We start from the raw sequence: 11,401 nt of genomic DNA on the forward strand, positions 1-11,401 counted from the left end.
GTGGGTGACATCATCCAGATGACATGTAGACGTTGTTGCCTCCAGTGTGCTGTCAGAGATGCCCTGGGCCAGGCTGGCACCTGCTGCAGTGCCAAGCTGGGACAAGGTGCCAGTGGCTGGGCAGTGGGCTGCAGTCCTCACTGGGAACCTCGTTGGGGTCTTCCCTGGGGACCCTGCTGGGACCATCAACAGGGACCTCGCTGGGGTCCTCAGCAGGGACCTGGCTGGGGCCATCCCTTGGCTCCTTGGTGGGGTCCTCACCAGGGACTTCGCTGGGGTCATCATTAGGGACCCAGCTGGGGACATCACCAGAGTCCTCGCCAGTGACCTGACCAGGGTCCGTGCCAGTGACCTCATCGCTCAGTGTGCCACCCCCTAAACCAGGGGCTGTGCCCCCCCTTCCCTCCAGGCCCCTCCAGCCACCTCCTGCAGCCCTCGCGGGACCCCCTGATCCCTCCTCTCTCCCACAGGTCACTGGGCAGAGGCACCACCCCGAGGATGATAGCCATGCCCTAGGGGAGGCCCACCATGAGCCAAAGCGGGGCCTCGCGCCTGGCCGGCTCCCCACCGCTGCCAGGGGGCTCACTGCTGGCCCTGCTGGCCCCCGAGCCCTCCCCGTCCCCCCCCAGCGGGACACCCTCACCCGGCCCCCCCCCAGCATTGCTGGAAGGGGACTGGGAAGGGCGGGAGGAGCTGCGGCTGCGGGAGCTGGAGGAGGCGCGGGCACGGGCAGCCCAGATGGAGAAGACAATGCGATGGTGGTCGGACTGCACGGCCAACTGGCGGGAGAAATGGAGCAAGGTGCGGGCTGAGCGCAACCGGGCCCGTGAGGAGGTGCGGCAGCTGCGGCATCGCCTGGAGGCCCTCACCAAGGAGCTGGCCAGCCTGCGCCGTGACCGTGACCGGCCGGAGGAGCGCCCACTGCCTGCCCGACTGCCGGCACGGCTTCACGGCCAGCCCAGCACCGACAGCCCACCCAACACTGATGGGGCAGAGGGAGAGGCTGACCCTGAGCACGAGCCTGTGCGGGATGTGGGGGCCGAGGTGCCTCAAAAAGCCAAGGTGAGGCGGGGGGGACTGCCCGGCGTGGGCAGGGCTGGCGGGGTGCTGGGGGGCGCTCCTCACCCCCAGCAGCTGCCTGTGTGTTCCCTCAAATCACCACTGCCTGCCGGTGCCCCTGGGGTCACTCCCTGCCCCCCCCAAAGCAGGCAGCATTGGGGGGCAGACCCCTCTCAGAGCAGTACAGGGGGGTCACACCTCTCTCAGAGCAGTGTCATGGGGTCAGAACCCCCTTGGAGCAATGTGGGGAGTCAGTCCCTTCTTGGAGCAATATTTTGGGCCCTCTTGGAGCAGCATGATGGAGTCAGACCCCCTCGGAGTAGCCTTGGCAGTCAGACCCCTCTTAGAGTAGTGTCATGGGGTCAGACCCCTCTCAGAGCAGCATGGGGGGACAAGCCCATCTTGAAGCAGCCTTGGGGGTCAGACCGCTTAGAGCAGCATGGGGCAGTCAGACCCCTCTTGGAACAGCGCTGAGGGGGTCAGACCCCTCTCAGAGCAGTTTCATGGGAGAGTCCAGGATCCCTATAGCCCTGTGCGGTGAGATCACCTTGGTACTGGCTCTGGTCACTTTCTCGGGGCTTTCCTTTTCGAGGCATTAGGCAAAAGTTGGTGTGCTGGTACAAGGGACAGCGGCTTCAGCAGTGCTGGTGGCATCTCCCAGTGATGTCTCAAATGCCAGGGTGTCCGTACAGGCTTCTGGCAGAGGTCTGTGCTGAAGGGAGGAGGAGGAGGAGGAAGGAGAGGACACCAGAGCCACCCCAGGGATGCTCCCAGCTCTTCCAACCGTTCCCTCTCTGCTGCCATCTGCTCTGTCACGATGCAGAAGTCACCGCTCGGGGTGCCACGCCATGCCATTTCAGTCCACCTGATGGCACTGCTGCTGAGTGGCAAATCTGAGCCTAATCTGAGCATCCCCCGTGGGCTCCCTGCTTGGTCCCTGGGGATGTCCCATCTCCAGAAAACTCCTCCAGCTGATTTACCGCATGCTTCACAGAGCCTGGTAGAAGATTGCCCACGTGGTGGTCATGGCGAGGTCAATGTAATAAATCGGTATTATCTCATCCCAAATATCCAGCGAGGCAGGAAGCTGGCAGCAGAGCATGGTGGTATATGGGAGCTTCCCTGGGAGGACGGGTCCCTCTATCAGCCTCGAGGGGTCCCTGGGGACCAGGGTTTGGCTGGAGGGATGCTCTTGGTTGTGGGGTGAAGGCTGGTGCTGTAGGGGATGGGAAGCCAGGGCTGCCCCCTCACCAGTGGGTGACTCCCTGTCCCCTGTGCTGGGCCACCCACGGTGCCGCAGGAGCTGGAGCTGATGGAAAACATGTTGACGAGCAAGCAGGATGAGAGCTGGGAGCAGCGGGGGCCCCGGGCCTCCTTCGCCCGCCAGGAGCGAAGCCGCCTGCTCTGGGAGGACGTCAGCATCATGGAGGAGGATGCCACCAAAGTCACCGCCCTGAAGCTGAGGCTGGATGAGTCCCAAAAAGTGCTGCTCAAGGAGAGGGAGTGAGTGCTTAGGAGTGCCAGCCGAGCCCAGCCCCATCCCCACTGGGATGGGGTGTTCCATGGGGTCCTGCCAGCTGTCACCAGCATTGCCTCTCCCCAGGGACAAGCTGGCACTCAGCAAGAGCATCGAGAAGCTGGAGGGTGAGCTCAGCCAGTGGAAGATCAAGTATGAGGAGCTCAACAAGAACAAGCAGGAGGTGATGAAGCAGGTGAGCGAGGTGCCTGGGTACCAGGTGTGCCCCGGGGGGTGGCCTGCCCCTGGCAGGTGGCACGTCCTGGTGGTTGGACCTGGTGACCCACAGCCACCTCCACAGTTCCAGGGTGCTTATTAAGGGTCCTAATTAGTGCTATTGAGCCAGTTGGTCTGTCCACAGAGGTTCGGTAGATGGGTGCAAGCTTGGGTGGCACAAGATAGGTGCTTGCTACCCGCCTTGGGTGCTGTGTCCCCCCCCACAGCTCAATATCCTGAAGGAGATCCACCAGGACGAGCTGGGGCGCATCTCCGAGGACCTGGAGGACGAGCTGGGCGCTCGCTCCAGCATGGACAAGAAGCTGGCCGAGCTGCGCTCAGAGGTGAGGCTGAACCCCAATGTGGGGGGCAAAGGGAGTGGTGAGGGTGGTCTCTGCTGCCCCCCAGCCACCCCATGTTGTTGTCCCAGATGGAGCGGCTGCAGGCGGAGAACGCAGCCGAGTGGGGCCGGCGGGAGCGGCTGGAGACAGAGAAGCTCAACCTGGAGCGGGAGAACAAGAAGCTGCGGGCACAAATCGAGGACCTGGAGGAGGTGCTGGCTCGCAAGCGGCGCCAGACGGCCAGTGCCCTGGACACCGACCTCAAAACCATCCAGGCCGAGCTCTTTGAGAAGAACAAGGTGTCATGGGGATGGTCCCATGCCCCGCCACCCCCTCCCTGGGTGACCCTGTCTCTTCAATGGTGACTCAGTGTCCCCCAGGACGTCCTCAAGCCCAAACTCTGCCACCACCCTTCATCTAGGGTATGGTGGTGACCCTGTTCTTGCTCCATCAGCTCCTCCATCATGGGGTGGGGTGGTGGGAGAGGTCCCTGGGGAGGGAGAAGGGGAAACCTGGCAGTGGGGGTGGCTCTCACCTGCTCAGCTCCACACCCTGTGCCCACCGCAGGAGCTGGCTGACCTGAAGCACATCCACACCAAGCTGAAGAAGCAGTACCAGGAGAAGATGGCTGAGCTGGCTCATGCCAACCGCCGCGTGGAGCAGCATGAGGGCGAGGTGAAGAAGCTGCGTCTGAGGGTGGAGGAGCTGAAGAAGGAGCTGGCCCAAGCTGAGGACGAGGTGGGGAAGCTTGTGCTGGTGGAGGGGGTCAGGGTGGGCAGCTCCACTCCCCCTCTGCAGCTGCTGGCAGCCCCATCCCATCCTATTCTGCAGCTGGATGAGGCCCACAACCAGACACGGAAGCTGCAGCGGTCGCTGGACGAGCAGACAGAGCAGAGTGAGAGCTTCCAGGTGCAGATAGAGCATCTGCAGTCCCGGTGAGCAGGGGACGAGGGGGGCCATGGTGGGGACCAGCAAGGACCCAAGGGTGGGATGACATTCTTCTTGCCACCATCCCTCAACCGGTATCTCCCTGGTTGAGCCCTGGGCTAAGAGTGGCCAGAGTGCCTCCAACATCCTTGGAGGGTGTGCAGCCATCCTTGGAGCAGCCTTCACCCTGCTGCAAGCTGGATGGCATTCACCCCCCAGTTAAACCAGCACAAGGCTGCCCACAGACCAGTACAGCCCAGTTTCATGCCGCTTGGGCTTTCAGCCACTGGTATCCAGGGCCAGGGCAGCCTCCAAGCATCCCATGCCAGTTTGGGGAGGTGGGAGGTGGGTTTTATTGCCCTTAAAAAATTTCCCTGGCCTCGCTTCGCCTCTCCAGCAGTGAATAGCTGAAATGGCCATGAGAGATTGATGCTGCATCTCTGGGAGGCACTGGGGGGGTTGTGTTTATAATCTTCCTTTATTTTATTGGGACATCTTCATTAAATCATAGAGGAATAATGGAGGCTTCGTCTTCCCCCGCTCCAGCCTCCCTGCATGCTTGCCCTTAAATAATTCATGCTTTCCAGTAAAATGCAGCACACTGGTTGGATCTGACCAGGTCCTGGGCCTTTTGATTTCAAATTTGCTTCATAAATTTTCATTGATGAATTTTCAGGCAAGGGTGAGTGAGGAGCTAAAACCACCACAGGCTCCCAGGAATGGGGACTCCTGGGGTTTTTGGGGGGGATCCCTGTTTTAGAAGAGCAACTCCCTGCTCTGCACTCTCAGCTGGGTCCAAGATGCCCAGCATGGCAGTGTCCAGCCCCAAAGGGTTTTAGCTGGTGCCCTGCTTGTGCTGAGCATCATCCGGGGCTCCCCAGCCGTGCTTCAGAGGGTTGGCCCTGGGATGGGGGGACTGATCCTGCACCCAGAGCTTGGTGGGAGCTGCAGAAACGGGGTCCCATCACAGTGCAGCCATGCTGTAGGGGTCTGGGGGGACAGGCTTGGCTTTGGCATCCCCCCAGGGCTGTGCCCCACTGCCCCCCACCCTGGCAGCTCTCCCTTGGCAGGCTGCGGCGGCAGCAGAGCACCCCGCTTTTCGGCAAGATGCGCAGCACCCGCTTTGGCCCCGATGACACCGGGGATGGCACCAGCGACCCCGATGAGGATGAGGACCTGCAGATCCAGGTGCCCTAGAGCCCAGGGCCAGGTGCCACCGCTGTGGGGACATCCAGTGGCAGTCCTCTGCCCACAAGTGCTTGTTGCCGTGGCGCCCAACCATGCGGTGACCCTTGTATAGATGGGAAAACTGAGGCATGGAGCAGTGGGGAGGAATTTGCCTGGGGATGCTCCAAGCCTGCTGCCTCTCAGCCAGTGTCCAATGCCCCTTGGCCACCAGCATTTCCTGGGACACAGATGTGGCCACCAAAGCCAGCATCACTGAGCAGCCCAGGAGCAGGAATCACAGGGCAGAGAGGGGCACCGAGCCCTGCATCCAGCCACACTCTCATGCCCACATTTTTTTATATATATATTATATATATGTATGTATTTGTATATGATTTTTTTATTATAAATACAGAGCCCAGAGGGGCCCAGGCTCTGGTGGTGGCTTGGGCTGCTGCTCTGTCCCCATGCAGGAGCGAGGATGGAGGGGACAGGGGGGACAAGCATCGGGGATTCTGCAGCCGGATGAGGCCCACAGCCAGACGCGGGGAGACATGACGTTTCTTTGCAAGCCACACGCGGGGCTGGATGTGTGGCTTCTGGTGTCACCCTGCTGCCATCACTGTCCCCATGCCTGGGGACAAGCCTAGCTCATGGGTAAAGCCCATCCCTGTGCCCATGAAGTGAGAATTGGGGGCTGCGGAGAACCTCATGGCCATAGAGGTGCCTGCACCTGCAGGGCTGTCATTGGGCAGGCAGAAGTGCACACCTGTGGGTGCTCACCTGTGGGTGCAGGGTGCTCGCCCTGGTGAGATGCAGGGGCACTCACCCATGGGTGCAGGGTGCTTACCCTGCAGAGGTGTTCACCTGTGAGTGAAGGATGCTCACCCTGGGGAGGTGCAGGGGTGCTCACCCATGGGCGCTGAGCCCCCAGCCCAGGCCCCTGCAGCCCAGCCCCCATGGCAGGCCCACAGAGTGAGGCCTTGCAGGGCTTTGGAGGAGCTCAGACACAACCTTATTAAAAATTAATATTTCAGTGAGCTAATCCCCTCACTCTGCCTTTTAATTGATTGGCTAAAAGCACGGGTTTTTGCTGCTTGCATTTTTTTTAATGCCCTTTTATTTATTATTCATTTTTTTATGGCCCAACAAGTGAGGCTATGGGGGTGTGGAGGTGCGTGCAGGTGGTTTCGGTGGGGGCCCAGAAAAGCAGAGTTTTCGGGGGCACAGAAGGGGGGACAGGGACAAAGAGATATCTGTCTGAGCCTAGGGGCAGCCCGGGACAGCAGCTCGGCAAGAGGCTACCGCCGCCCGTCAGTCGCTGCGGGGCGTTCACTCTGAAGCGTAAAGATGTGCAGGCAGGAAGCCTCTTCCAGGACGGCCGTTTGTGGCTCGGGATGGGCTGAGCCGGGCGAGGCCGGACCCCGAGAGACGGAGAAGCCAGTCCCGGGTGGGGGGGGCGGGACCGGGGCCTAGAGGGCGTGGGCGGGGCCGGGGCGGGCGGGGCCGTGCGGCTCCAGGGCTCGCAGCGACGCGAAGCCGGATGCCGGAGCCGCCCGAGTCGCTGTCTGCAGCGAGGGGGCGGGTAAGGCCGGGGAGGACACGGCGGGGGACAGGCTGCGGGGGGGGGGGGCGGAGTGTGACACAGGACGGGGCTTGGCCGAGGTCCGGGGTGACAAATGTCGGGGGGCCCGGGCGGAGGAGGGTGACAGCGCGATGATGCCGGTGGGAGTGGCAGAGACCTGGGGGTGATGGGGTGCCCGGGCTTGGGGGTGTCCGAGGTGACAGATCGGGGGTGGGCTGGGTCGGGGGGGCAGGCGGTGCCCCTCCAGCATCTCTGAATTCCCTTGGGGTGCTCATGTGTATGGGGTGGGGTGGGGGTGATGGGATGGGGGTGATGGGGTGGGATGGGGGGGATGTTCCCCTCAGAGGCAAGTGCTGGCCCCAGTCAGCGGGGGCCCCAGCTGACCCCCCTCAGGACAGCGGAGGGTCCCTAGGGTGCTGTTCCAGGTCCCATCACCCCTACTCCCCCATCCCTATGGGCCACGGGCCATGCCAGAGCAGACCCCAGTGCCGCAGGTCTGGGTGCAGGGTCCCAGGCAGCGGAGCCAGCCTGGCTCTTGGGGGGAAACAAGTCATCCCGGTGGCACCCGGACAAACCGTGGCAGTGGTTGTGGTGGCTGGAGGGGGATGCCGGGGCATAGTTGCTGCGGGATGGCCCCTCTGGGCTGTCCCTCTGATGGGATGGATGGGTCTGGATCCCCCTGGATACTGGGGCTTTGGGGACCACAGTGTCACCGGCACAGAGCAGTCTGGCTCCTGAGCATCCCTGGGGATGGCCCCAATCTGTTTCCTAGGTTACTGCCTTGTATAGGGGATTTTTCCAGCTGGGAAAGGAACCTGGTCCCCACTTGGTCCCACTGCTGGCAGGACCAGGCAAGGACCAGGCTGAGCGAGGCCGAACTTGCAGTGGGGCTGAAGGGAGGCTGGGTTGTGCCAGGGCATGTGAGGTTGGGAGCTGAGGTCCCTTTGGCAGCCAGTGCCACAGCCAAAACAACCTGTGGCAGAGCTTGGCCTGGACAGGCAGGAGGTCGTTAACACTGAACCCTACTGATATCCTGCAACTGGGGCCATGTTGCTGCCCAAGCAAGCAGCCTGGGAGGAACAAGGAGTGATGGAGACCCATGGGCGAGGTCCAGTGCAGGTGTCCCCCAGGACACATGTTGAGGCTGCTGGGGGGGGACCAGTCATGTGTGCCAGCCTGGCATCATCACTGTGCTGGCAGGGGTTAACACCGGACTATTCCACTTTGATGGTTCAGGCAGCAAAGGGAGGAGGAAGAGGAGGAGGAGGAGGAAGAGGAGAAGGAAGATGTCACCCATAGATCTGGCATTTCTCTTTTCCAGCCAGAATGGGGGATGCCGCTAGCACCAAGTTGGGCCAGCAGTGAGGCAGGGGGGGTACAGAGGAAGAGAATGGAGACGGGGAGGCAAAGGTGAAGGCAGCCCCTCCCCAAATATCCCCCACCCCATTGGGCCATCACCATGGCGACGAATTTTAACGACATCATCAAGCAAGGCTATGTGAGGATGAAGAGTAAGAAGCTGGGGGTGAGTGGAGGTCTCAGGGAATGGGGGAAGGCAGGGGGGGCACCCATGGATTTGGGGTGCTGGTTGCTGCACTAGGTGACATGGCCAGGTCCCCTGGCTCCTGTCTCTCGTGGCAGCTGGCACCCCTGGTTTTGGGTTGAATAAGCAGCATTTTGGGGGCTGTGGTGGCCATGGGGGCACAGGCAGGCCACTTGTTGGTACCCAAATCATCCAGCAGCCGCAGGGGCCCAGATCCTGCATCAGCTGCATCCTGCACCTGGTGGCACCCACTCACCAGACACGGGTTACCATGGGGATTTGCATCCCTGAGCCCTTCCCCCCATGCCTCAGTTTCCCTCCACACCCAGTTTTGGCTCCGGGGATGCCCCACACGTGTGTGGGGGCTGCTGGGTGCAAATTAGGGGGGTGCTGGAGTGCAGCACCCATAGGTGGGGGTCAGGGGAATTGGTTGCTTGCCTCCATCACTCAGAGCTGGCAGCAACAAGCATGCTGGGTAATTTCACGCTAATTAGGGAGAACAAAGAGGGAGCAGGTTTGAAGTGGGGGGACATGCTCGGGGACAGAGGCCAGGGCTGCGGGAGAGGGAATGGGAAGATACTGGGATGGGTGTCCTCTTGGGAGCCTTGCCCATGTTCATTAAATAAGCTCTGTAATTAGCATTGGCAGGGGTGGTGGGGGATGATGGCAGTCCTGGGATATCCCCATCCCCAGTATCCCCTCCTGTCCCCAGGCTAGTAGGGTCAGCAGGACTGGGCAGGGGTCCTGGGGAAGGGGATGGGGACATGGAGACAGGGTGGGGATGGGGACCCCCACCTGCACCATGGCAGCTGCCGGCACTCTCTGTCCGGCAGATCTACCGGCGGTGCTGGTTGGTCTTCCGGAAATCCTCCAGCAAAGGGCCACAGCGCCTGGAGAAGTACCCGGATGAGAAGTCGGCATGCCTGCGCGGGTGCCCCAAGGTGAGGGGGTGTGGCGGAGAGCTGCTGGGGTGCTGCCTGCTGCTTGGGGCCTCTTGCCAGAGTTGGTCCCTCCTCACCTAAACTTGCTGGGCTGGAGCTGGGTGGCTGTTGCCCCATGCACTCTGGTGGGGGATGTGGCTGGGTCTGGGTGCAGTGGCAGCCAGGGTCTGGGTGCCCCAGAGGCCAGGGTTTGGGTGCAGTGGTGGCCAGGTCTGGGTGCAGCAGGGGATTGGGGGCTGGGTGCAGTGGTGGCTGGGGTTTGGGTGCCACTGCGCTCTGGGTGCAGTGGCAGCCAGGCTCTGGGTGCAGCAGCCAGGCTCTGGGTGCCACAGCAGCCAGGTCTGGGTGCAGCAGTTGGGATCTGGGTGCAGTGGGGCTGGGTTTGGGTGCAGCCCTCAGTGCCCCCACCTCCTCCACAGGTCACTGAGATCAGCAATGTCAAGTGCATCACCCGGCTGCCCAAGGAGACCAAGAGACAGGCTGTGGCCATTGTTTTCACCGATGACTCTGCCCGGACCTTCACCTGTGATTCAGGTATGGGGCAGTGCCCAGGAGAGCTGGGTTGGGGCTGCTGGGTGGGCCCACCCCAGTTTGGCCGGGGTCACCTGTGATGACTTGCAGAGTTGGAGGCAGAGGAGTGGTACAAGACACTGTCAGTGGAGTGCCTGGGCGCCCGCCTGAATGACATCAGCCTGGGGGAGCCTGACCTACTCGCGCCTGGCGTGCAGTGCGAGCAGACAGGTGAGCGCGCGACGGCAGGGTGCTTGCTTGGGGCTCGGCCTCGCTACACCCCCCTGAATTACTTTTTTTTTTTTTTTTTACCCCCTCTCCAGACCGGTTCAACGTGTTCCTCCTTCCCTGCCCCAACCTGGATGTTTACGGCGAGTGCAAGCTGCAGATCACCCATGAAAACATCTACCTCTGGGACACACACAACCCCCGGGTGAAGCTGGTCTCCTGGCCCCTCTGCTCCCTGCGCCGCTATGGGCGCGATGCCACCCGCTTCACCTTTGAGGCTGGACGGTAAGATGTCATCCTCGCTGGGATGGGGACCGCCACTGGGTTCCTTCATCCTGCTGGGTGCACCAGGAGGTGGCACTGCTGCCATCACCCCAGGGCAGGCCTGACGCTGGGGTGATGGCCACGGCCCACCTAGGGTGCTCCAAAGCTGGGGAAGTTTGGTGCTGGAGCTGGTCCCAGCTCACACCATGGAGGGGAGGAGACATGGGGGCAGCACTTAAAGCATGGGAAGCTGGGCCAGCTGCCACCTGGGGGGTATTTTTTACCATCCCTCGGCTTGGGGACCCCAGTGACACCCCGTGCCCCATCCCTGCAGGATGTGCGATGCAGGGGAAGGTCTCTACACCTTCCAGACGCAGGAGGGCGAGCAGATCTACCAGCGCGTGCACAGCGCCACATTGGCCATTGCCGAGCAGCACAAGAGAGTCCTGCTAGAGATGGAGAAGAACGTCAGGGTGAGCTCTGGCCCACCCTGGTGACACGGCTGGGGTGGCTCAGGGCACCCTGTGTCACCCTCACCCCCTTCTTGTCCTCCGCAGCTGCTGAACAAGGGCACCGAGCACTTCTCCTATCCTTGCACCCCCACCACCATGCTGCCCCGCAGCGCCTACTGGCACCATATCACTGGCTCCCAGAACATGGCTGAGTCCTCCAGCTATGCTGGTGAGTGTCCCCGTCCCCCACTGAGGAACCGCCACTCCTCTGGCCCCCAGGGCATGTGTCCCCCTCTGTGCATGATACCACCCTCTGCTTCATCCCCAGGGGAGGCGTACATGGGCGCCCAGGCCAGCTCGGACACTGACCTCCTCAACAGGTTCATCTTGCTGAAGCCAAAGTCCTCCAAAAGCGACAAGCCTGAAAGCAGGGAGCCCACATCATCCCCGTGAGCTGGCAGGGGGGACCACGGCAGGAGTCCCTGTTTTCTTCCCTGAGGGGTGGCATGCACGTGCGCAGCCGCCCCTCTGACTCCGCAGGGAGACTGAGCTGTGACATCCTCCACACCAAGACCTTGGGGAGCAGGTGCTGGCTCACACCCTGGCCTGGCATTAGTGGAGGTGATGGCTGGCTCAGGCTCAACTGACTTGA

General features: G+C 61.9%; 2 protein-coding genes across 2 annotated transcripts; both read left to right on the forward strand.

The window, feature by feature from the left end:
* The first annotated feature begins 528 nt into the window (after window positions 1-528).
* CCDC102A (coiled-coil domain containing 102A) lies at window positions 529-5,256 on the forward strand. Its single transcript, XM_075715607.1, has 8 exons — window positions 529-1,062; window positions 2,360-2,562; window positions 2,663-2,771; window positions 3,019-3,135; window positions 3,222-3,431; window positions 3,700-3,870; window positions 3,964-4,067; window positions 5,130-5,256. The coding sequence occupies exons 1-8, from the start codon at window positions 529-531 to the stop codon at window positions 5,254-5,256; spliced, it is 1,575 nt and encodes a 524-aa protein (XP_075571722.1).
* A 3,014-nt stretch (window positions 5,257-8,270) lies between these two features.
* DOK4 (docking protein 4) lies at window positions 8,271-11,202 on the forward strand. Its single transcript, XM_075715428.1, has 8 exons — window positions 8,271-8,336; window positions 9,188-9,295; window positions 9,715-9,829; window positions 9,917-10,036; window positions 10,129-10,318; window positions 10,632-10,770; window positions 10,855-10,978; window positions 11,078-11,202. Exons 1-8 carry the CDS (start codon window positions 8,271-8,273, stop codon window positions 11,200-11,202), a joined length of 987 nt encoding a protein of 328 aa, XP_075571543.1.
* The last annotated feature ends 199 nt before the right edge of the window (window positions 11,203-11,401 follow it).

The sequence above is a fragment of the Pelecanus crispus genome, chromosome 8, assembly GCF_030463565.1.
Source record: "Pelecanus crispus isolate bPelCri1 chromosome 8, bPelCri1.pri, whole genome shotgun sequence".
Lineage (NCBI taxonomy): Eukaryota > Metazoa > Chordata > Aves > Pelecaniformes > Pelecanidae > Pelecanus > Pelecanus crispus.

Excerpts from the sequence above, each read along its gene's own strand:
- DOK4 (XM_075715428.1), top strand. The coding sequence starts at position 8,271 with ATGGCGACGAATTTTAACGACATCATCAAGCAAGGCTATGTGAGGATG. Across the intron at positions 8,337-9,187 it reads TGAAGAGTAAGAAGCTGGGG|ATCTACCGGCGGTGCTGGTT; the intron begins GTGAGTGGAGGT and ends TCTGTCCGGCAG. Across the intron at positions 10,771-10,854 it reads AGATGGAGAAGAACGTCAGG|CTGCTGAACAAGGGCACCGA; the intron begins GTGAGCTCTGGC and ends TGTCCTCCGCAG.
- CCDC102A (XM_075715607.1), top strand. The coding sequence starts at position 529 with ATGAGCCAAAGCGGGGCCTCGCGCCTGGCCGGCTCCCCACCGCTGCCA. Across the intron at positions 1,063-2,359 it reads AGGTGCCTCAAAAAGCCAAG|GAGCTGGAGCTGATGGAAAA; the intron begins GTGAGGCGGGGG and ends ACGGTGCCGCAG. Across the intron at positions 3,871-3,963 it reads TGGCCCAAGCTGAGGACGAG|CTGGATGAGGCCCACAACCA; the intron begins GTGGGGAAGCTT and ends CCTATTCTGCAG.